Source organism: Balaenoptera ricei, chromosome 7 (assembly GCF_028023285.1).
Source record: "Balaenoptera ricei isolate mBalRic1 chromosome 7, mBalRic1.hap2, whole genome shotgun sequence".
Classification (NCBI taxonomy): Eukaryota; Metazoa; Chordata; class Mammalia; order Artiodactyla; family Balaenopteridae; genus Balaenoptera; species Balaenoptera ricei.
In genome coordinates, this window is record NC_082645.1 from 34,860,937 (window position 1) to 34,887,463 (window position 26,527).

Here is a 26,527-nt window from a genome sequence, read left to right on the forward strand (position 1 = left end):
TCCGGGAAAGTGGTTGAGCTTTGACAGGCAGAAGAGGAGAAGGGGGTTCTGGGTAGTGACATGTGAGCTATCTTCAGGGAACACTGAGTAAACTAGGCTACAGCTCAGGATACTCATGGATAAGGATTTAAGTAAGGCTAGGAAGGTGGTTGAAACCACACTGAGAAATCCTGACCAATGAGGTTATACTTATTTGATAAGGGTAGGAGAGGAGAAGGTGAGATACACAGAGATTATCTTTAGCAAGTTGAAGTTAGCAAAAGCTTACAGGATGGAGCAGAGGGCAACTCTAATCAGCCCATGAGCGTGGCCAGAAGAATGTGACTGGCCTAGATCAATGGTGTTCAGCTGCCTGAAGTGGGAGCTGGGGTTGAGCGTGCAGATAGATATCGGATGATGAGGAGTAAAATATGTTTTGAAAAAGCATAATTATTATACTCATTGTTTTTATAATCAAAACTTCAAAAACTGTCACTCTGTGAAATCCCCTTGGGGGTCGGGATGTTCACCCCATTTTAAAAGTTGCTGCACCCTAACCTCCAATGTCCTTTCTAGTTGCAACCTCATTTGGATGACTTTATTTTGTGGACAAGTAGGCTAAAGCTAAAAGAGGTGACATGGTTATAATCAGTGTCAGAGCTGGAACTAGACCCTGAGCCTTCTACAGTCCAGGACCGTGTTCATTCCACTGCACCATATATCTGTGATGGTTTTCATTTTACAAATGTAACAATTTGGGCAAGGAGGGATATAGCTGGAAAAGCTCACTATTTGGATCCAGATATTCACTCCCTGTTTTGTGCTGCTTTCTGTCAGAGACTCCTGTTCTGATAGCCATTGCAGGAAACATGAATTTGTAAAATAGGCAGGCTTTCCACCAAAGTCTCTTATTGGAGCAAATTTTACTTTGACCATACCACATTCCAAACCGTGACCATAATACAACTACAGGAATTCAAAAAGATAAAACTCCAAAGCAACGTGTAGCAGCCACATTCCAAGACCTCCTATCTGTCAACCCAAGTCATATATACATTTACAGCTTTTAAAATTAGCGTCTGTTTCTCATTTCCTATTGGTCTACCGATGCCTTGACTTTTTCCCATTCATTATTTAATTAATTTATCTATTTCCTTGTGTCATTCCCAAGCGTGCATTTCTCATAAACTTTAAGGACAGTTTTTGAAAATTAAAGAATATTTTTCCTCAGTAATGTTTTCATAGATATAACTTTTGAGAACAATTTCTTGAGAGATGTTTTAGGAGTTGTATTCTAGGACATATTATCTTCATGGTCTTCCCCCTGGTAGGATGGATAAATGATCTTGCCTTGAGAATTGCACTGAATTCTCTGGTTTCCATATAAAAGATAAATATTCCACTTACAGAAGCTGCAGGAGTTCTGTAGAGTTCAAGCAGGCCTAAAGTTTAGGCCTGACGGAACGGCATGTCTGGGAGTGATCAGGGGAAAAAGACTGATTCTCACAGGATATGCTGAGCAATGGGAGTGAACTGTTACCAGTTAACTTGTGTCTAGTGAGTCTCCTGAGCATCTGCTAGGGAAGGGCAGCTGCAGACTTAACAAACCTTTCCTGAGAAAGGAAACGAGAGCTTCTCAGGTACTGAACGGGAACCTCACTCTTGCCTGGGGTATCAGTGAGAGCTGGGCAGCGGAGCTTGCCTCTCCAACTGGGAGTGCTGCTGACTCTGGCCCCATGCAGCTGTCTCTGTCTAAGAAGTTGTACTCTTCACCCGCAAAGTGTCTTCTGGTCAGTTACACCACTGCCCCTTACGGCAGCCAAGTGACAACTGACCATAGTGCTGTGTGATATGCGCCTTGCAAATGATGCAATGACTAAGGGTGCTGTGAGCAATTAGGGAGGGAAGGAAAAGGGAAGATATAGGACAAGAAACACCACTGGAGTTGGGATTTTGCCAAGTGGAGAAAGGGTATGCATGTGCCTATGTGCGGAGGGGCAGAGGAATTTAAGCAATAAATAAACAAGGCATGGACGTGGTAAGTGCACAGATGTACTCAGGAGATGGAAAAGAGAACTGGAATCCATGAGGGATTAGGCTGGGGTCAGAGTTTGAAGAACCTCATTCGCTGAGAGGAAATTTAAGTTCATCCTGCAGAAAAATCTATGAGACACGTTCTTATTGTTATACTATTGTGATTCTCTTCTTGGATGGTCTGGGTTTAGAAAGAACACCAATAACAGTAGGTGTTTGAATCAAATATCAAAGTGTCCAGAGGCCTGAAGACCAATCTGAAGCTTTTGTAGGAGTCAAGGTCCCAGAAGGTAAGGGCAACAACTAGGAAAGAAGCAGTAGCAATGAGGGCAAGGCATGGGAATTACTTCCATGGGATATATTCTCTGATGTGAAATTACTGAATCACGCAAAGGGTGTAGTAACTTATATGGCTCAGGACAAATAACTTACATTGCCATTACCATACATACAGATGTTTCCCCATTAGTTGGCCAGTCTTTGTTAGGATATGCCTTTACTTTTATTGCTTTGGTCAATGCAACCACTTTCTCATAAATTCTCTGTATTTACACTTATTTCATTACTGGAAAAATTAAAGATTTTATTCCTAAAATTTGATTTAGCATTTATTTCTTCGGCTATCACTACCTCGATTGTTTCTTAGCTGTGTGAGTAAAAGGCCTAGCCTTGTCCTTGGCACAGAATAAGACTTCAGTAAGTTATGGTACTTATACTCTGTTGAAGCTTTTGCAATCTTTTATCTATAGGATATATTTAAAATCTATACTTCATTACTTATATGAATATTTTGTTTTGTTAGTTTTATTCCACAGAGGTTATTTATTTTACCCAATTTCTTGTTTTCACTAAAAAATATTATATTTTAAAGCTGGGATAAGTATATAAAATTTTGTTATATAAGTTTGGTGGATGTTAAAATTATATACAAGCTGGTTTTATTTCGGAATTCTCTATTTTGGTCCATTTTTCTACCTTCATGTTTTTGAATCGGTAAAGTACTCTTTTAAAAGAGTACTTTTAACTTCATACATGTTCTGAATCTGGTAGGACATGTTTTCCTTCAATATTCCTTTGTTAGTGATTTCTGATACTCTTCCCGTTTATTTATTTTGTAGGAATTTTAGAACTACTCTGTGAAGATATATAAAGTAATATTTGGGCATCTTAATTGGAATCTTGTTAAATTCATAAATTAATCTTAAGAGATATTGTCACTTCTATCTGAGTATTTATTCTTTCCTGTCAGGAGCATATATATCTACTTTTATTTTAATCTTCCCTACTTTCCCATTATATACTGTTGTTTTCTTCAGCAAAGGACTGGGAGACAGAAGACCTCATTTTCAAATCAGATTCCTGGGAAACTGACTTCCCCAACCATATTCTTGGGAAAGTGATTATATGCCTATTCCTAAGAATCATGTGAAGGTGGTTCTCTCTACTGAAAATCGACCTCAGATCCACGTTATTTCAGTGGGATGAATATAAATAATTTTCCTCAGATATAAACAGAGGGTGTTAATGCATGTTTGATTATCTAGTCATTAGATTGCTGTAAGGGTTATGAAATTATGTATTCAAAATTATTTGAAAATGTTACAATATAAACAAGGGCATGGTATAATAAAATGTAATTTTTAAAATGTTTTCCTGGACAGTAAGATTCTAGAGGAAAGGAACCACATTTTCTCCTCTTGCTATCCACAATATGGTGCCAAACCACACTACGAACTCAGTAAATACTTGTATGTTAGGGGAATGAGTAGATAGTGATAAAATTTTTTTAAAAATTAAAAGGAGAAGGAAAGGTACGGTCTAGAGAGAACGACTTTAATCTTACTGGCACATTTATTTCATCTCATATACAATTGTATTACAATTCAACATTGATCAGTATATTAATAGCTTTCCTTCTGCTGGGTCCCCCTGTAGCAAAATTTTATACCTTTATATTAATGTGATGTAAGTTACTTGTGTTCCTAGAACCTTTCTATTATTTCCCCCTTAGTGTAGCTGCTCTGCTGAAAATGAGATTGTAGCTGGGAACTGAGAGAAAAGGGAGATGGGAGGGGAGGGAAATGTTATATAATTATCCTACATTTGACTCCAGAGCAAAGGATCAGGAATATGCCAAGATCACGGTAATAACCATTGTCATGCCAGATACTAACCAGAAGCTTTCCACATACTGTTCTTAACCTCAAATTAAAGGTGAACCAGAAAGACTTCTGTCTGCCAAAAATGTAGTTCAGGTTTTTACTTTCCTTTGCAATCTTTCTGCTCCCCGCCGCCCATGCCTAAAACTTAAAACTACTTCTCCCACAGTGTAGGGAAAGAAGAATCCTGATGTAAGGCTTTGGCTGTTCATAGAAAAAAGTATTTGGTTTAGAGTTATCACTTGTGAGAAATTATTAAGTATACAAGCACATTCCATTGATTTGCTATCTTAAGTATTTGCTTCTTCTTTTTTTAAAAACAAAACAAAACAAAACAAAACACCATCTTAAGGGCTAACAATGTGACCTTGTCATGAGAATTGGCCGAAGCTAAAAATATTTGCATTGAGGAGCTTCTAGGCTTTTTGGTTCATTTGTAACATGGAGTGTGATGGATGCTTTACGTGGCAGAATGACCTTTCAATTTTCTGGATTAAAAATAATTAAAATAATGGCAAGAATGAACTTTTAAGGTTCAGCATCATTAATGTCCTCTTCTCATCCAAAATTCATTAAAGACTCATTCCGTATAAACTCTGAAGAGAAGTCCATGAGTCTTATAATAAAATCTGCATAGTAGTTTTGAAAGCAATTCCCTCCCCCCTCCCAAATTATGTAACTGTGCTTGAAATCCTCAATGTAACTCAAAGGAGTAGATAGGGTGGGTGGTTTTATTATTATTTCTCTTTCCCATCTTCTCCTTTGTATGGTACAGATGGATTAACTGAGGTTAACCTAGAAAGCTACAGGACCCAGTCCCAAACCTGATCTTCTGACTTTAATTCTTATAAATGTTCCTGGCCTCCGCCCACTAGATGCCAGTAGTACCCTCCCCTCCCCACAACAGTTGTACCAACCAAAACATCTCTGGGCGCTGCCAAATATCCCCTGGGGGTGGAGGGCAAAACTACTCCTAACTGACACTATAAGCTTTCCAAAATGCCATCACCATAAGTGATAATTAACTCCATTCCCACAGAGAGCAACTCGACTTCATATCAACTCAGCTTAATGGGACACAGTTGCTAGATGTGTCTTCAGACACGAGCTGGGTTGTCTCCAGCAAGAAGGCTGTGGGCAGTACTCTTATATTTGTTAAAAGTTCTTTATTCAACACAGATAGACTCACCCAGACTAAGGCAGATATCTTGGATAGGCTTGATTTTCTCTCTGATGGGCCACAGATCATGATGCATATTAAAGAACTATGGTGGTCAGTAGTGCTTTTCATCAACTATTTCTGCTCTCCTCCATTCTGGGTTCAACACAAGATTGCATTTCCTGGCCCTCCCCCCCCACCCCCTTATAGTTGGGCAGTGCCTTGCAACAAGTTCTGGCCAAAGAGTCGAGTGGAACCCTATGTCACTTTTAGGCCAGAACAGTGAATTGCTAATAAAAGAATGTCCTAGCTTTCTCTTGCATCTGGCACAGTAACTGGTAATGTTTGTGATGGTGGTTGCTTGGGTCTCTCTATAAGCTTGGGACCCTGAGTGACCATACGAACAGAACACTACTGCTCACCTGCAATAAACATAGTGCATGAATAAAAAATAAGTGTTGAGTGTTTTAAGCCACTGAGATTTTTAAGGCTGCTAGCTTAGCATAATTTAGCTTATTCTGACTGATGGAAGAACTGAAAGATGAGAACAGATTGAAAAATAGATTTAGGTTAAATCAAGGTCATTTACATGAAAACAGAAAATATAATATAAAACCACTTAGAACTTCCTTAAGTCTTAGGGTTCTCTATTTTCATTCACTAACTCTCTAATATTTGGAAATCATTTCAATGTAGGTTTTTAATATATCTGATACAGTATGTAAACTACATTATTCTATTACACCAAACTTATTCTTTCATTCATTCAAATAGTATTTATTGAACAGTAAATATATACCAAGTATTATTTGGAATATCTTCCCACTTCATATTGTTTTTGACACCTTTCTTGTGATGAAGACAGACGGCAGAAAGAAGAGGGAGTTCACTTTAATATCTAAGGAGTGATATATTTAGGAAATGAATTTGAGGTTTTGCAGGGGTTCTTTGTTTATTTGTTTTTAAACTTTCCATTTGCAAAGAGCTTATTAGAGAAAATGGAAATGATTTCATTTGAGTAGCCAGGAATTTTCCACCATTATCACCTCTTGCTGTCTTACCCGTAAAAGAGGGATGAGTTTGTGGATTTCCACATAGAGGAGAATAGCAGAGAGGTGGGCTGACAAGGTTTGAATTGTGGATTGATAGTTGGATGGATGCGTGATTTCAGGCAAGTGCCTTAACCTCCCTGTTTCTGACTTTTCTCAGCTGCAATATGATAATCACAAAAGTGCCTAATTCACAGGGCTGTTGTGATGAATAAACAAGGCAATGCACAAAGGGCTTCTAATAGTACCTGGCACATGCTAAGTGCTCTAGGAACTGATGGATAATGCACTGGAGTTAGACTACTTCCGTGATGCAAACATCACAGAAGATGTTTGTTTTATTCACCACTTCATCTTAAACATCTAGTTTAGTGCTTGGCATAAAGTAGATATTTAAAAAACATGTATTGAACACATACAGAAGTGAGTAGGGATGAGGAGACTGACTCCCAGGTTCTACTCCTAACCTTGCCACTACCTACTGCCCGTCTCGCCCACTGTGCCCAGCTGTGAGCACTTGGAATAGTCCCTGTCCTAGATCTAGCATCTCTTTTGTAAACTGAAAGGATCATGCAAAAGAATGATAAACTATGTAGCTATAAACTAGAATCGATAATCAACTACTACACTTTTCAGAAAAAGGATGATAATAACCTTTCCACAACATAATTTGAAAATAATCAACAGTATGAAGACTCTACAAAGTTGCTCTACTGTGGTTTTAACATTTTCAAAAGAAATTTAATGGAGATTGTCTGCTTCATCAAAAAGGGCAGTAAAACTCACTAGCACTAATGCCATCACTCAGAGATATGCTACCTTTCCCTACAAGTTCTGTGTAGAGGGAAGGAGAAAGAAGTTGGATATAGAGTAATTAATGTACAAACTTGCAGCTAGAGTAAGAATAAGTCCTGGAGATCAAAAATACAGCATAGTGATTATAGTCAACAATACTGTATTATATACTTTAAAATTGCTAAGACACTAGATCTTACATGTTCTCACTGCGATAAAGAAATAATTATGTGATGTGAGAGAGACCTTAGCTAGAGCTACACTGGTAATCATATTGCAATATGTAAATGTATCAAGTTATCACATTGTACACCTTAAATTTATACGATGTTATATGTATAAGTCTTACCTCAAGGGGAAAAAAAAAAGAGTAATTTAATGGTCCTGCCATCATGTATTAAACCTTTCTTGGTTTTCCAATACATCTAGGCTTGTATGTGAAAGAGCAAAACTTGACTCATAAGGAGTGTAATCAAAGTGACTTAAGCCTTCAAAGTCTCAGTTTTTCCATCTATCAAATGCGATAATAATACCTATGCCTTTGGGATTATCATGAGCATTATATGGAATAACCTGGCAAAGGACCAAGCAAGAAGCAAACTTTCAATAAATAATAGCAATTAACAGGATAATAATGATTATTATTGCAATTATTTACAAGAAAACCACTTCCTCACAAATGTTAACAGTGTTCAGAGTTATCCTTCTGGCTGATACTGCACAGTGTATAAGTTGGTTTTAGGATATGGGTTTTAGATATGTTAGTGGAGCACCTAGAAGAGATAACAGGCAAAGAAATGTATGCCTGCTAGGTAACCCTTTGCGTGAAGTGCTGGATGGTGAGGTGGGGAAAAAAAATTAATGTTTAAACTTAGAGAAGCAGTTGGGTCAGAAAACAAGAAAATGGAAAGGTAGCACAGCATAGTGGTTAAAAGTATTATGTATTGATAGTTATGTGACTTCACTTAATTTCTCTGTGCCTCAGTTTCCCCACCTAAGAAAAATGGAGACAGTAATACTGAATGAGACTGTTAAGAAGAGTTAACATTTATAAATGGCTTAGAACAATGCCTGAAATACAGCAAGTGCTATATATCAGTGTTTGTCAAACCAGGACAGTGATACAAATGGCGGAAGTTACACAGAACTGCCTGTGAAGAAACCTTTGGAGTAAAGACTAGCAAGGTGGCCTTCTAGGAGCACAACCTGGAAATCTACCAGGCTCAGTCATCCAGCCAACAGCTTGGGCTCCTCCCATGTGCAAGGTGAAGTTCTGTAGCCTTAAAGAGAATTGATTCATATTTGACATGACAGAGATGGGCCAGAGGCAAGGGCAGAAAGGAGCTCCAGCTGGGACTGGGAGTAACAGAAGTGTGTACGTAGGTAATATGACCCTTCCTATGGTCTTCCCCAGCATGCCCTGATGATCCCACAGCATCCTAGGTCCCTGTTAACTATATGTAAGTGTCTCCCCAAGGCAGGGCTCTCTGAGGTGCAGACTGAGTCCTGTTCACTGTGAAATCCCCCTTCCACAGTGCTCAGCAAGTATGTGTTGAGGTCAAACCAAAGTGAGTAAAAGATTGAGCCTGTAATTACTGAGCACTCAGTTCTTGGGCCCCTAATTGCTCCCCATCCCACTTTCAATCCCCAGTGCTGCTCTAAATAGCTCAGTGTTAACGTGTGGGAAGGGAGAGCTGTGATCCCAAGGACATGGCCCTTGAGTGAGAACCTAGTCTTCTTTGTAGTGGTGGCTTAGAATTACCCAACCGTGAAGCTGGCTACAAAGCCTTCTGCTTAGGGATATTCTCGAGCCTCTTTCCTCAGTTCATCCACAAACACCTCAAAACCGGCACAAACAAAACTGAACTCACTAGCTTTGCAAATGAGCTGATTTTTTTTCTTCCTTCTTTCTTTTTCTTTTTTTAAAAATTTATTTATTTATATTTTTGGCTGTGTTGGGTCTTCGTTTCTGTGCGAGGGCTTTCTCTAGTTGCGGCGAGCGGGGGCCACTCTTCATCGCGGTGCGCGGGCCTCTCACTATCGCGGCCTCTATTGTTGTGGAGCACAGGCTCCAGACGCGCAGGCTTAGTAGTTGTGGCTCACGGGCCCAGCTGCTCCGCGGCATGTGGGATCTTCCCAGACCAGGGCTCGAACCCGTGTCCCCTGCATTGGCAGGCAGATTCTCAACCACTGCGCCACCAGGGAAGCCCCTTCCTTCTTTCTTGACAGCCATCCATCTATCAAATTCTTTTCTGTGTTTTCCTTGAGAATCTCTCTCTCCTACAGCCCCTCTCACTAATCTCTCTTTCACCACCTCACAGAATCACACTTGGATGACCGCTGCAGAGTCTTACTGCAATTCTGCCTACATATCACTGCAAGATAAATCTTCCTAAAATACACGCTTTATCATATTTCTTTCCAGTTCAAGACTGAGGCTCCCTATTTTTTACCTTTACCTAATCTACTTTGCTCATCCTCCATACTTTGGCCCTACCCTGCCCATGTATTACTTACTTATTAAGTTTCGCATGCAGAATCTTCTATCCTACTTAGTGACCTCATAGCACTCATCACTGAAATTGTTCTCTCATTTAAGTACAATATCTAAAATACTTGCTTCTCTATGCTTTGCCCATGTTGTTTCCCCTTTTGGAATACCCTAATCCTTTGGCTATTCAAGTCCTAGCTCTTCAACTAACATTCTACTATAAGCCACATGTGTCAGTACTAATATATAATTATATTATCCTGTGTTTCCCTCTCCATTTCCCATCCTTATGCAAAAGTGTTCCCTTTTCAAGAAAACTATAAACTGCTTGAGGGCAGGGAGTTTACATTTTATCTGTTTATTCAACAAATATTTATTGCGTTCCAGCCTTGTACCAGGCACTGCACTAGGCTCTGAGGTACCGTGATGAACAAGATAGTCATAATCTTTGTCCTCCCAGCACCTACATTCTAATGTTTATGTGTATATGTGTGTGTGTGTGGGGGGGGGAGTGAGATAAGAAATTACACATAATTATATGATTAGAAACTGAGGGAGGCACCATGAGGTAAAAGTATAGGGTGCCATGAGACCACCGCAAAGCTTCACACTGAAAGAAAATGCCCTCGAGCTGAGAGTGAATGAATAAAGTATAAATAGGCAAATGTGCAAAGGTTTAAAGAAGCCTGGAACCTTAGAGGAACTGAGAAAAGTTTGGTGTCCATAAGTGCAGGGGGCAGAGGATGAGCCATATCAGATGAAGCTACTGAGGTACAAGCTGGGTGTACTTCCTTGTGTTGTACCAGAATCAAAGAGTACCTGCTAAGTGAGGGTAAACTTTAAGTGGTCCTTAAGAGTCATAAAGCATGATGACAGAGGCCATTTCTGAACTTTTCTTGTCTGTATACTTAGAGTTTACAAAAGAAAGCTGGATACCCAAAGCTTAAAAAATATGAACACCTAAGTGCTTAGGATGGTGGTTGGGATGCTCATCTTACTGACCCAAACCTGCCCAGTGAGGATGCAGGGTGAAGGAAATGGCTTGGAACAGGCTCCATGTGGCATTAAGGATGAGAAGACTTGCTGCTATCAGCTTTGGATTTTTGTTTGTTTCTCAAGTTCAATAAAAAAGGCATGGACCAATGACAACTATGATATGTGTCTACTCCACATTGCAAGTTTGATGCCAAAATGCTTTACACAGGCCACCTAACAGATGGTAATGTATTTCAGCCATTACCAATGTGAGTAGGAATCAAACCAGTGACCCCAGAGGTGAGAGGGTGTATATCCAATTACAAATTCCCACTTTCCTTAAGTGTTAAGATGCTTAAAGCAATATATGTTATTTACATCAGAATGCATTGTATAAACTATATTTGATAAAAGAGATGACTTCACGTTCTCAACTTAAATCAAAGAATGCTTACTTAAGTATTTTTTTAATTGAATCACACTTTAATGCCATTGTATAATCTTTTGGTTAACAGTGCTCATCTTGATTATTCTAACAAAGGGAAACATGGAAATTAATACTGAAGTTGTACAGCTTATGTCATCTATAAAAATACACACCAGAAAATTCAAAAGAAATACCTGGGACATCTGTGAAGGTTTCTCCAAGGACAGATACGTGGAAATTGAGTCTTAAGTCCTTAAGATGCATCAATACCTTAAAAAAACTCTCTGGATCTTTATCATGCTCCCTGGAAATAAAAACACAAAACAAAACTTGTGATATCTTAGGGTATGTGTTAGGAAAAGTGTTTTCACTTCTCATAGTATCAATTCCTCTCATGGTCTACTGTTAGTTAGGAGAGCCTCTGGCATCCAAGCTGAGATCCTCCCTCACCCTTATACTGTAGCATTAGTATTGAGTGTTTTCATGAATCTAATTTCTCTATCATGGATCAAAACCCAGTCCTGTTGAAGTCTCAACGCTCTGCAGCCTTTTATTAAAGGCTGTTTTTTCACATTTTTTGGTTAGACTATAGAAAGTCTAGCTTATTTTCCTTTCTCCTAAAATGGTTAATTTTCCACTTAACACAGGTTTTTAACAAAAGAAAAGACCAGTCTTCAAAGGACGATTCTCTACTGATCATGAGAATGTACCAAAGATGCTTTTCATTTCCATGAGACTGAGTACCTCTCTCTCACATTTACTGAGCCTCTTTGTGTCCGGAACACACAGTTTAGGGAGTGAGATTACAGACTCTCTCACTAATCTCTCATTTTTAATAATTGAATGGAGAATTATAAATACATCAAAAGGGGGTAGGCCTGAGTCTAAGTCCACTGAGTATTAACTTAGGAGTGGAGGTTAGTCAACGCATAAAAGAATAGTAATAAAGATAATTCTTTCATTTAGTAGAAGCTTTGAAAAAAAACATGGATTATTTTTGTTTGTTTAGCTTGTCAGTCTTCTTTGTAATGACAGAATGAGAGGCTAAAGGACACTAAAATTTAAAAAAATCACCAATTCAAGAAATCACACTAAAATGGAATGACTTATTTTTTACATTCTAAGGTGTGAATATTTCAGTATTTCTTGCATTTAATTACACTGTTTTAAATTATCTTATTTCAGACAGATGTGGACCAGATGTCTTCAAAATATTTGTTTTTTCATTTATAATTCAGAATTTAAACTTATTTTCTATATTTCAGAGAAATAGTTATATATCAGCAATTGAATTTCTCATTTACCAACTAATTATGTAAAATAAATCTGTAAATTGATCAAACTGCTATATGAAATATGAAAATTATATCATTCAGGAAATCTCATGAAAAATGACATCTGCAACCCTAAATGTGTTAATTCACAATTCAGTCAATATTTTCAGTATCAAGAATTAAAACAAATGCATCTTCTGATTAACATTTTAAAACGGCATGTATAATCTCCTGGAATTGTAAGATCTTATAGAATTAGAGTTCTGTAACAATTTATTTTAAGCTCTCAGTTTGATTTGCTTCAAATAATAAAGAATGCAGTGGCAAAATATTCATTGCTTTTTAAGATGATGGGTATTACACACATGTACCATTGGGAAGTTTTTGGGTAATTCTCACACATACTACTGCTGTGGGCAAGAACAAAGACTCAAAACAGTTTAAAGTAAAGAATACACCATATGTTATCTTCAACCATATCAATCAAATAGCTACCACCTAACCTGTAATATATGTTATTTTACTCTGACTCTCTTGGAAATATGTAGATGAAAAGAACGGAAACAATATGACATAATATATTTTAAGGAGGGAGTAACACCACAGGGAAATCTAGCCACTCAATTCTCTAAATTTTTCATTTTGAGTTCCAAAAATTTTGGCTATGGGTCCCTGAGAGAATATCTATTCTAAATATTTCCTGCTGCTTGTTTGTTTGTTGGTTGGTTTGTTTTGTATTAAAGTAAAAGTAGATGTGGCTTGGGCTTGGAAAGAGGTTTAATCGGGTAGAAGTTGTAGTTCTTAAAAGATTCCCATGTGAGTATTTTCAAAGCAGCAGGCTTCATGAACCTGTATTTTCAGTGTTTCTATACAAGATAAATGCATGACAATCCTACTGTATTCTTAAGATATTTTTTATAGGTGGACAAAAGCTTTCATATTCAATAGTCACTTTGCATAAGAACACAAAAGAGATTTGCATGAATCTCCTCTCTTTTTGTTTGAACTATAATATATGGATGAATGTAAGGTGAGATTCTTCTTCCACATAATTATCCCTCAGAAAAAGAGGCATCTTATCTAAAGTCCTTATAAAGTCTCTCATGATACCAGGCACTCTCTCAATTACTTTATTTTGAACAAAGTACAGTTTAGGGAAATAGCATTAACCTGAGACGCCAACTGATGAGAATTTTGGATAGTTTTAGCAGTCATTCACTTGATGGGACCGGTAAAAACAGAAGCCAAGGGATTTAATACTGAGTTAGTAATTATTTTGGGAGACATGACCTAAAAATTCAAAGTGTTTTTGAAAACAAGTATTTTAAAGATCACTAAAAAAAGTAATAGAGTAAGTGGTTACTGGAGACTATGGGTAGTAAGTGGGTTTTTATAGCCAGAGAAAAGATTTCCAGTGATGGCATCATACGGTTTCACAATCTTGCACCCCAAACCGCTTAGACTGAATTCCAGATGACAGGTGGCGGAAACATGCCAGCTGCCTGAAAAGGTGGTACCATTCTGATGTCAAGAATGCATGGGAGGGGGAGTTGGACTAAAACTACATCATAAACTATAAGGTTGAGAAAAGAGCAATACTTCTAAAAATATTCTACATGATATATGCTTTAAAGTATTATCTATGTCTAAATTAGTAGATTATATATTATAAGTATGTACTTATAAGTATGTAATATATACATATTATAAGTATGAACTTGGCTAGTTCATCTACGTCCCTCAAAGTTTACATAGTCAATTTAGCTGAAAATATTTCTGGTTTTCTCTTTAGACAAATGGGAAATTGCCTACTATTCAGAGAATCATTAAAGATGTGCACAAATATTCAGCCACAGACATATATCAAGGCACGGATATATCAATGACAGAGCTCAAAATATTTTGTCAAGAGAGGAACTCACTGCAGATATCCAACAGTTCATCCATGGGTCTTATCCTAGCACCCATAATATTAATGAACCCATTTAGCAGAGAATGTGAATCTGTCTTAAATTCCCTTCTAAGAAATCTAAAGTGAAGTTCTCATACTTACGATTTTAGCATAAAGCATGAAATACAGGATGAGGGATTAAAAAATAACATATTGGGCTTCCCTGATGGCGCAGTGGTTAAGAATCTGCCTGCCAATGCAGGGGACACGGGTTCGAGCGCTGGTCCAGGAAGATCCTACATGCCGCGGAGCAACTAAGCCCGTGTGCCACAACTACCGAGCCTGTGCTCTAGAGCCCACGAGCCACAACTACTGAGCCCACATGCCACAACTACTGAAGCCCACGTGCTTAGAGTCTGTGCTCTGAAACAAGAGGAGCCACCGCAATGAGAAGCCCGTGCACTGCAAGAAGAGTAGCCCCCACTCGCTGCAACCAGAGAAAGTCCGCGCACAGCAATGAAGACCCAACTCAGCCAAAAATAAATAAATAAATAAAAATTAAAAAATAAAAATAACATATCGAGTGCCCCTTTTTGTCAACAGCTGTCAGGATAAAACACACATTTAATGGTATCGTCAATTCTTTATAACCACATTTGTAGACTTATCGGCTCCTGAACTCTCTTCTTCTGCTCTCATCAATTGCTGGTAGGGATGTAAACTGCAACAATATTTTAGAGGGCAATTTGGTAATGTACATAATAAGCCTTAAATTGTATATAACTTTTGCCACAGTAATTCCAATTTAGAAAAGCTACCCTATGAAATAATTAAAGAGGTGTACAGAAATTCAGCCAGAGTATGTTCATAACAGCATTGTTTATAATAGCAACCACCTGTAAACAACATAATGGCATGATAAAGAAATATACTTTGACACATACATATGATACAATACCCTGCAGCCATGAAATAATTTTGTAGAAGTATATTTTTGACATGGAAATATATTCAAGAAATACTGTTAAGTAAAAGGGAGGTGACAGAGCAATACGTATTTTATGATCTATTTTTGTAAGACAAATGGATGTATGTGCCTAGAAAAAAGTCTGGGGTGAACTATACCAAAATGTTTACAGGGTTTATCTGTAGGGGCTACATTATAAATGTTTCTCTTTTTCTTTTACATGTTTTCTATCATTCCTTTAATAAATATTTTTTATGTCAATCATTTTAATGCTTTAAGGAACCACCTCTAACATTCTGCCATAAAACTGTATTCATAAGGATTTTTGCTTAACTTTGTAGCATTTTTAGTATTTATAGTGGCATAATTCCTCATTTACTGTGACACTTCTAGATTTGACAGCTGCCCATCAAGCAAACTTGATTCGTCATAAAACATTCTAGAAGATGAGTCAGAGTCCAAGTCTCCCAATAATTCCCACATTCTTGACTAGGTAAGAATGAAACAGTCTGGCTGGGAACTCATTCCTGTGCAGCCCAACTATGGCAGAAGAGACCAGAGCAGAATATTTCAGGCTTACTGGAAGCAGCAGATATAGCAAGAACAGCTTTTATTCCCAAATATTATTCAGAACATTTGAAAAGCATAAACTGTTTCCATGTGTTTTTTCTTCCTATATCTGTTCTCTCTCTGTCGCCTTTCCCGTTTAGTTTTTTAGAGCTAAATTTCTTCTTATTCCTCACTTAACATTCATTCAGTAAATATTTATTGAGGATTGCTAAGCTTCTCCATACTTGTCACTTATACTCAACTGTTACCCTTTCCTGTTTTCCCACATAACTTTATACTTATTGAATGCAATCACTTTGATCTAGTTCCTTGCCTTGCCTGGGTAGAAACCTGGCTCTTTTCAGATGCCGTAACTTTCCCAGCAGCATGTCACTCTGGATTGAGAGGTCCATGAGGGGAAGATAAATGATGCCTGCTTTATTCACTACTAAGTACCCAGTGCCTTGCGAGTGGAAGACATTCCTTGTGTTCATCAATATTCGGTTCTTCTTTTTTTCTGGGCACACGAAAGACTCCACATTCATCCCCTTGAAGTAGGAGAGGCCACAGGACCAGTTCTGACCAATGGATTGCAAGCTGACTGATGTGTGTCACTTCCAGGTAGAAATTTCTAAGAGCAGTTCTGGACAGCACTTTCTCTGTTGTAGTGATCCTTGCAGAGGTCTTGTATTAAGATGGTTAGGTTAAAAGAGTGAAGTGGTCTGGACAGCTACATGGAGAAGAGTTGCCCAATAAAGCCATCTAAACATGCAGCAGACTTTGAGTTGGTGAGAGAATTAAACTTCTGCTGTGTTTAAGCAACTGAGATTAGGGGGTTTTTATTACTACAGCATAAGGTGGCCTATGCTGACTAATACATTATCTGTGGCATAAAATTAGCTGCTCTAAAAATATTTGTTGAATGAATAAAGGTGTAGGAAAAATAAATTACATTTATAGAGCTCCTGCTATGTGCAGGATCCCATACTAGGCACCTAATCATAATCTTAATTAAGCCTCTCAACCAAGTGGTCATAGAAATATAACTATTCCTTCATTTAAGATCACACAGAAGAGACTGAGTCTGCATTTGAAATCAGGTCTCATCACTCTAAAGTCATATTCTTTCTTCTGTACAGTCTTTGACTTTTCCATTTCTTTCTTCCTACATATAATGAGAAGAAAAAGAGAGTTGGTACCTTCAGTCCCTGGTTTTGTTTCCAGATCATCAAGCGATGGACATGTCTTAGACTGCTACTTGAGGTTAAAACCCATTGGATAAGAGATGGCAATAAGAATAATGGGAAGTAATATGGAATTATATGATCTCTCAACACCATGGTTTCAAATTTCTTCACCTTTTCTGATACCCTGCTAACCTCCATCTTTGCTTCCTCATTATGAAGTACCACATTACTTCCAAATTCAGTGATGTGTTCTTTATTCCAAAACATAACGCTTCTATTTACCAGCTTGTGTTAGTTGTTATGATCACTTACTTCTCTATTATCCTTTCTAGGACCATAAACCCTTCACTTCCCTCTATATGCCTGACAACAATTATCAGTTTGGGTTTCCTGCCACAGGTGCTGCTTCTGCTTTTAAAATAGTGCTTCGAATAGAATTCAACCCATAGTCTTGTGAGCCATCAACTTCTCAGCCTCTCCTCCATCTGATATTACCAGTGTCTGTCTTCCTCTAACTCCACCAGCCCTCCCCACCATCATTTCCTTACAGGAGACTAAAACCAAGAATACCCACTGTGGCTTTCTCTGAATGTTGTTCATCCTGCATTCTGCCCTTTAACTTTACTTTCAGAGGGAGAGTGAAGGGTACAGTTCAGAGAGAAGTGGCTCTGCCACTGATCAGCAATATGACTACTTGTATGTTATATAACCTCACATAGCCTCAGTTTCTTCATCGTTAGAATGGGGTAATGATAATACCTACATTTAAAATGTTAGTTGTTAGACATATATACACTAACTAATATGTATAAAATAGATAACTAATGAGAACCTGCTGTATAGCACAGGGAACTCTGCTTCACTTTGTTGTACAGCAGAAACTAACACAACATTGTAAAACAACTATACCCCAATTAAAAAAATAAATAAATAAAATAAAATGCTAGTTGTTAGGGATGAAGAAATGCCTGGCACCCTGCAGATACACAATAAACTCTCATTCGCTTCATCTTTGGTATTTGTGGTATTTTAATATTTTAGAAATGTTAACCAATTTATTCCATTTCCCTTCTACCTGAACACATTCAAGAAACTAAGATGTTTTATGTTCGTTGCTTCAAGGAAGGCTTGAGACAGGGTAAAAGCCCCCCAACCTCTACCAAAAAAAGGGGCAGTCTTCTTTGTTGGTCACAGAAGCAAAAGCCCTTGTAGAAATGGTAAGGACTTCAGATAGGTACAAGTATTTAAGCAAAATGCTATGTGACAGTAGCATACACCCTCCCACAATGTGTCACTGTTCCACCTCTAGACAAGAAACACGGAGGACTGATGGGGGAAAGTTGAGGAAAACAGAACTGTGAGAGTCCCTGAGGCCATGAACTACACTTCCTGGGTTAGAAGCTGAGGAAGAAGCATGACTCCAGAGAGTGAATGTCTGAGGGTATGTATCTGGGCACACAGTACTAGCGACATTCATGAGAGATTCCCGAGCCATGGTAGGCATAAATGTGGAACCATGGTTTCCTTGAGTGTCATGGAAGAGTCACAGGGCTGCTGGCAGACTGATAAAAGCAAAGGATCCCTCAGCAGTGGCCTGGGAGGAATGAGGACCAGGAAAATGGAAGACAGAGAATCTTGAACGGCTTGAGCTTTCCATCACCATATTGAAATGGGCCATTGCACAGAAATTAAGTCATAGAAAAATAAAATTCTAATTTATGCATATCAGGGTTTCATGCCATCTGCACATTCATATTCTCATCTTTCCTTTTAATAGCAGAGGGAGAGATATCTGCCTTTCCAAATTCAAAGTCTATTAGAGCTCTAGATCTTCTACCTTGTCTCTTTGAGAAATCTGTGTTCTCATGGTCAATTTCCTTCCTAAAGCCTGTGATCCTATTCCCTCCTCCACAATTTCTTCATGTATGTCTTGGGCATTTTTAAGTTATCCTTTTTACCTGACACCATTTTTCGATGACAATAGTTCTAATAATATACTATTTCTAGGTGACTTTTCACAGATCCTTTCATCTTAGAATATTAGCTATATCCCTCCTTTCTTACCTCCTGTGTCTTTCCTACAACTTTCCTCCCATTCTTTAATTCTGTTGGGTGACAATGCTCTCTAACAATACTAATTCCCACCTATGCCCCCCTTCATTCTCATCTTCTTGTATTTTCTCCTACATTTGACACCACTGACCATCTTCTGCTTTCTTAGAAGCAATCCTTGCTTGGTTTCCAAATAGTGTATTTAGACTATAACCTAATGACCTAATGACCAATTACATCTTCCCACTCATTTCATCCAGCAGGCCACCCAGTGAAAATGATATTCAATGAATCATTTTTCCCACTAGGTCTCACAACATGATCTCCTTTTAAATCTCCCCACTGCTAAAAGCTTAGACCCCCCAGGTTGTTTCTCTTCAACAATGATTCCCACTCTTCCCAGATATTGTACACAGTAATTTCACTCAGCTCTCTAACTTGTCAATAAGCTCTCTTTCTCTACAACTTTCGCCAGGAAGCCAATAGAAACCCATGACTCAAATAACTGGTAGGCCATGAAGTGTCTCAATTAAGATGAATTGGGTCTTCCCCACCCTTAGGATGTTACTTAGGCAGCAGCTACTGTTGCACATACTTTTAAAGCATCACAATGTATGTAATTACTTCCTCTCAGACCTGGGAGGTCCTATGGAACTAAGCTCTTTCCCCAGTACATTACTAAGTCCGTCTGTTTCCCTCTGTAATAAAGTTTCTCCTTGTCAAATGTGGTGATCTGGGCTGTAATTTGAAACTGACAAATCATTTAGATTTTCTTTTGTATTATAACATTTCCCTCCAAGAGATGTGTAGAAAATACATTCAGAACTGCTTGCTGGTTATCCTGAGAGCTACTCCTGTAGTCCATCTCCTAGAGTGAGAAATTTGCCTAAGGGAGAAGCCTAGGAAATTCTTTGACATCACTGAGAATTGTTGTGTTTCTACTTCTCATATAGGAAGATGCATGATTTTTGTTTCCTGTTTTACCCTGACTGCCAGGAAGCTTACAGTCAGGTTTTCCCATGCTTAATCTCAGCATCTGTCAGATGGAAATAACAGTACCGAGAATACAAGAATAGAAATTTAAAAACTCACTGGATGGGCTCAATAGTAGAAAGGATATTGCAGAGAATAGAATCAGTGTTCTTGAGGTGAACAGAATTTACTCACTGTGAACAAGAGAGAAAATAGACAAAAATATAAAATAAGAAAGAACCGAACCTCAGGGACCTGTGGGACAGGAACAGAAGACTCAACATTTTGTAACATCACAGTTCCAGGAGGGGACTCTGTATGATTTCTTACAACTGTATGTGAATCTACAATTATTCCAATACAAATTTCAATGAAAAAAATGCATGCTCAATGTAATAAAATAAAAATAATTCTGAAATACATGCAGTATGCACTGAAAGCCCCTATTTCTTACCCCTCCTGATTCTACTCCTCATATGTAACCACTACTAACAACTGTTTGGTGAGTAGGTTTCCTGACCTATTTCTATGCACATGCACAAATATATATTTGTGTGAGTGTATTTTTATATACTTTCCTTACTTTATAAATATGAGATCATTATCAGTCATTCTGCACTTTCCATTTTCACTAAATACATCATAGACATCTACCTACATCAGTGCATATAAATATCTCATTTAATAATGTTTACCTAATATTTCACAATTTAAAGTAAATCCTTCTACTAGTGGACATTTAAGTTGGTTCCAACTTACTGATGTTTCAAACAATACTTAAAGTGACATCTGGTTCTTTTTATAACATTCAAATTTCTCTTTTGTAGAATCCTTATTCATTCTTGTTTTTTCCTCCTACCCTGCAAATGTAGCCATCTCAAATCTCTAACGAAGATCTATTTCTCCTGTTCTACAATGTTTACCTGCCTTTTGGAACTATCCTACTTTCAAAGATTCACCTACTCACTCTGCTATGTTGTAAGTTCCATGAGGGCAGAGCTCATGCCTGTTTACCCTGTATTCTCCATGTGTAGAATTGGGCCTGGCATACAGTTTAAAAAGTTATTATTCTGAACTGACTCCAAATCTAGATCACCTCTCATGAATCTATTCTTTTTATCCCCACCTATTATAGATTTTTTTTTTTTTACTATTTATATAATGAGGTGAATACACAGAGTCTTCACTTGGCTCTTCCAATGACAACTCATCTATAATACTTAAAAACTAAGCTGTTGCCTTGTCGAACACAGCATTAATGACCTAGCTCCTCTTGGGTACTGACACATCCTCATCCTCCCAATATTCCAGGACTCAAGCCTGACACATTCTGAACACAAGGAGGCTGCTTCTAAGTTGTCCTGCTAATCAACTCATTACCAACCTTACTATTTTCCCCTATATAGATAATTTAAGATTGCTTGATAATTTCCATTTCTATAGTACAATGTTATCCCCTCACACCTTGACAACACCACTGAGCTTCAGACTCTCCCTCTGCCAATTCAGCTTCCAGAAAAACTCTTACATTATCCTCTTCTATGTGATTTTCCTTATATATCTCTTCTCTGAAATGCATACTAAAAACCCACTAAATTGAAATTAAGCCACCCTATCCAACATTCAAATATTTCAATCAACTCATTCCCTCAAATGAGTGTTGATACTCATATTCATTCTCATCCTCTTCCTGTCTCTGTGCTGTTTTCCATCCACAGCTCTTGTGTCTATAATTCCTGAGTCTGGAACACACTCTCCCCTCCTCTCTGCCACTCTTTGCCCATTGCCTCTTTCACTGACTTTGAGTTTATTGTTACTAGTAGTCATCCCTGTGAAATCCCATCTCACTCTGAATCCCTGCAAGAACACTCCCAAGTTACTGATGATTCCATGAATGTGTTCTTTTACATTATTTCATATTTATTTGTATGTTGTCCTCTTATGATTCGTCTGAAATCCCTACCACAACAGTGAAACCCTTTGACTCCAGAAGATGGTGGGCACTCAAAATATGATTTTGGAGTGAGTGAATAATAGCTCTGTCATGGCTGAATAGAGTCAGTTATATTTTTTAGATTACAGTAGGATAGGTCTATGAAATGACGTGAAGGATCATTTTTTTTTTTTTAATGGACAATTAAACATGGCCTGGATTATTAGATGCCTTTCATCCAAATGAATTTCGATTCTTAATAACAGGTTTTCATATTCAGTTGTGGACATTTTGTCACATCTAGAAATGACAAGGTCTTCAATCATATGGGAAAGAATCTTAACTTGAAGAGAAAATTCCGCTCCAAAACTTCCTTCTGATTTAAAAAATGTTAAAGTAGAAATGGGCAAAGTGACTCATAAAAAATCCTTTCAATGGGAAGAAAAATGCTAAAATTCTGTTCATTTTATGTATTTCATTTTATTTCTAGACCCAAATGAGACTGCTGTGTTTTTTTGGCTGACACAGAGATCTCCTAGAAGAGACATCTCCCTTACTAAGCAGCAACTGCTAAGCATACCAGATTGTCATGGCAATGACTGTGGAAAAGGAGGAACACAGTATGGGATGTCTGTTCTATAAAGACCTGATCAAAATGACGTGTTCTTGTTACTACATATGTTGCATTTTTTCATTTTATAAACAGTATTAATTATGTATCTCCTCTCTTCTCCTACATTCTCATAAATGAAATAAATCTGTATTATTCTACTTAGTCCCTTTCACAATAATATAAAAGAAAAAAGTTCACCCCCAAATTTCATTACCCAGTCTTTTCGGCTTATTATTTAAAGGTATTAAGAACTACTCACATTAGGTACCAAAGATAGACTAATCATTCATATGGAAAAGGATAAAAGATTCTGAATATTGTAATAGCATCACATGCTATAAATTAACTATAATGCTCAAGAAATGGTTCTTCAGAATGAGAAGTCTCATGAACCAAAGTCTTAATTAATTAAATCTACTTATTACTAGGAGGTATCAGAAAAATTTATTTCTGGTAAAGAATGGATAACAAAGAAGAGTCGAGTATGTTAGATAGTGTATTTGGTGAGAGATCTTTTTGACTAAATAGTTTGCTTTAGAGGTGTATGTAAACCCCCCCAAAAAGAAGATGCTTATTGAAAGCTAATAATAATCAATTCATCTATAACTATAGTTCTAATGGTGTGTTTTATCAGAATGAATGATGTAAAATAGTTTACATGGACGATACAGCCTAGTGAAAGGAGGGTTAAAATCCTAGTTCTGATATTTAGTAGCTGTAATCCAGGGCAAATTACTAAACCTGTCTGAGATTTAATTTCCTCATCTGTAACAATCTGGCTAATAACACTCAGTTCAAAGAGCTGCTGAGAGGATTAACTGAGATGATGTATATGAAACAATTTTCAGTGCCTGGTAAACAGAAAATACACAATAAAGGATGGTGGTTGTTATAATTATTGTAATCATCATTGTTTTATTCTTCATTTATAGAACTGGGAATTTAAGAATATTCTAGTGAGTTTGATAGTCACCATAATTGGGCAAAAAATAAAGTTTGCTATACTTTACAATCAGTTAATTTATAGTATAAGCGGAATGTGCCATTATTGACCTTTTAATAGAGTTACAAATGTGATTTAAAGCACAGTTTGTGTTTGTGTATAAAGGCACACATGTCCTTAACTGAATTTTTCTTCTCAGACTGTATCCCTAGTTCTGTCAAGTGCCACCATGAATCTCATCACCCAATCCACGATTAGCCCAGACACCCTCACATCAACAATCAATCCCCGAACCAACTCCTTATTATCACCCAAGTATGTTTTTCCTTTCTTGATATAGTTCAGATGCTCATCATTCCTTCCAAGAACTATTATAACATCATATCAAATCACTGTCCTAAATAATTACAACTGAGATCAGGGGAGTCAATTGTCATTCCCCCCTTCTCCACTTGGACATTACCCAAAGGCAACAAGGAGAACTGGAAATAGAGTGCAAATGTAATCTTCCACAACAATAAGACATCAACCCCCTGAACCACACAATAGATGGAGAAGCTGCCCAAAATAATGAGGATCAAAAAGGCAGACAGGTGGAAGTGAAATGGAGGATATCCTGCGATTCTCAGGGACAGCTGGTAGAAGGCACTTCTCCAAGGTGAAGAGTGCGCTGTGAGTGCAAGACCAAAATCCCTCCTTACCAAGACGTCAACAGGGCTTGTGGGCTGCTGGTACTAAGGGTTTCCTGAGCCTGGTTCAGTCCTGAGAAGCAGAGAATAAAGTGCTAAGTAAGAGATCAGACAGAGAAGGCATTTTTGCAAGAAGTAGTCTGTTTGACAATCATCTTTTCTGGGAGGATTACAGAAATACATTGGCTGGTACATGAAACAATTTTTTTCCTGACATTCATTTTTTTATGTATTAGAATGGCACTGGAAGTTGAATTTCCCATGAACATCCTAAAATAAAGGGAACCTTTTAAAAAGGTAAACATTAAAAAACCTGTTCCTTCTGTTTTAGACTCAGATTTTATGGACTTCATTTTTTAAAAATGAAATCTGTATCATACTTTCCAAATGAGAACTTACCCAAAGATTCAGTAGTATGTGTATATTCAGTTATGACAATATTTTCATTTAGGAAAAAGTTCACCCATATTCTAGAGAGCAGTATGTATTTGAGATCAAAACTGAAGAATTAATTTTTCATTTTTTTGCATAGAGTTTCTTCAATATTCTAATTTGGCTTTATGTGATTACGTTTTAATACTTTTTCACAGTTATTTAAACTTAAAAGTTAACTTATATATTAGTATATTTTAGACTTCAGAAGTATTAAAATGATGGACAATTTTAACCATTCAAGTCAAAGAAAGAAGTCAGTGGTTTTATATCTTTGATGCATTTACAGGACAGATATGTAATAAATGCCTCTTAGGTGTTTTCATCTGTAAATTGGACTTGCAATATAAAACCCACCAAGGGAAGGTTATAAAGGGGTCTTTTCTTTACTTGAATATCAATTACCTTTAGGAAGAATGCCAAGCAGACCAGCTTTATATTCAAAATGATACCTAACAAAACATTGTGGTTGGTTCTAGGGTCCAAGTGTATTATTTAAAGTATAAAAATTCAGAACAACATAAAATCTCTCATCTAGTGTAAGTTTTTGGCCTTAGGACAAGAATATCCTTGTCTCCGAAGTCAGGAATTTATTCGATGAAGGCGAACTAGGCACCTCTTCATGCCAGACAGAACTTACACAAGGCACTGGGATGCAAGTATGACTGAAGAGAACAGGAGACCCAACCCTCAAGGAGTCTAAGTTCCAGTCAAGAAGAGAGCCTGTTCCCCCTGTGCTGTGATCTGAGAGATAAGAAGGAAAGTCCATTGTCCACAAAGCTCATCTGTGACTGTTAATGCCTGAAGTTCCCTAAGCCTGGAGCCTTTGACATATCTTGGTTGCACAGTTTTAACAAAGTACCTGTTCACAGAAGGTTGGTACTAAATATTATTTGATGGCTGGATGGTTAGATGAATAAGCAAAAATTCCCTTTTTGTGTTTCATTTTGGAGAAGCAGGTAAACAAGCAACCTCTTTAAAACACAAATATCCCTGCGGAGGTAAGACATCAAGATATTAGCAAGTATGTACACGTTAGTGGGATTTAATTTAAAATTATATGTGTGTATCTTGTATTCTTTGTGGATTAATATATTGAAACAGATTACTAAGAGTATGTAAACTCGATGGTTAAAGCAGGAAGGTCAAGAAGATGAGATTTTGAAATGTGAAGAACACATAGGGAAGGTTAGAATTGTGTGAAATAGCAAACAAAAGGAAATTTGGGGTGCCTAGGTGAGAGCTAAATGGCTCATGCTAGGAGGAGGGTAAATAGTACACAAAAGTAAGATGGGGCGGTGCCTGCTATGGAAAAACTTCTCCATTTCACATTTGCTGGAGGCCGGCTCCTAAAATAAGGATTAGGTACGCAACAGGTAAAGCTTTTAAAATGGCCTCCAAACCTAAATGTCCATCCACAGATGAATGGATAAAGAAGATGTGGTGCATATATACAATGGAATACTACTCAGCCATAAAAAGGAATGAAATAGTGCCATTTGCAGAGACGTGGATGGACCTAGAGACTGTCATACAGAGTGAAATAAGCCAGAAAGTGAAAAACAAATATCGTATGATATCGCTTATATGTGGAATCTAGAAAAATGGTAGAAATGAACTTATTTGCAAAGCAGAAATAGAGTCACAGATGTAGAGAACAAACTTATGGTTACCAAGGGGGAAGGGGAGGGTGGGATGAATTGGGAGATTGGGATTGACATATATACACTACTATGTATAAAATAGATAACTAATGAGAACCTATTGTATAGCACAGGGAACTCTACTCAATGCTCTGTGGTGACATAAATGGGAAGGAAATCTTAAAAAGAGTGGATATGTGTATATGCATAACTGATTCACTTTGCTGTACAGCAAGAAACTAACACAACATTGTAAAGCAACTATACTTCAATAAAAATTAATTTAAAAAATACTTGAAAAAAAATACAATATA

The 26,527-nt window shown here is 37.5% G+C and overlaps 1 protein-coding gene across 16 annotated transcripts in view; it reads right to left on the reverse strand.

The window, feature by feature from the left end:
• GTDC1 (glycosyltransferase like domain containing 1) overlaps positions 1–26,527 on the reverse strand; it is a 453,605-nt gene that overhangs the window by 94,099 nt on the left and 332,979 nt on the right. For all 16 annotated transcript variants that reach the window (XR_009504185.1, XR_009504184.1, XM_059927776.1 and 13 more), the window contains one exon: positions 11,263–11,372. Coding sequence is in view for 14 of the 16 variants with exons in the window: in XM_059927776.1 (XP_059783759.1) it covers positions 11,263–11,372 (110 nt within the window). In the remaining 2 variants the exon portion in view is untranslated. The remainder of the gene's footprint in view (positions 1–11,262; positions 11,373–26,527) is intronic.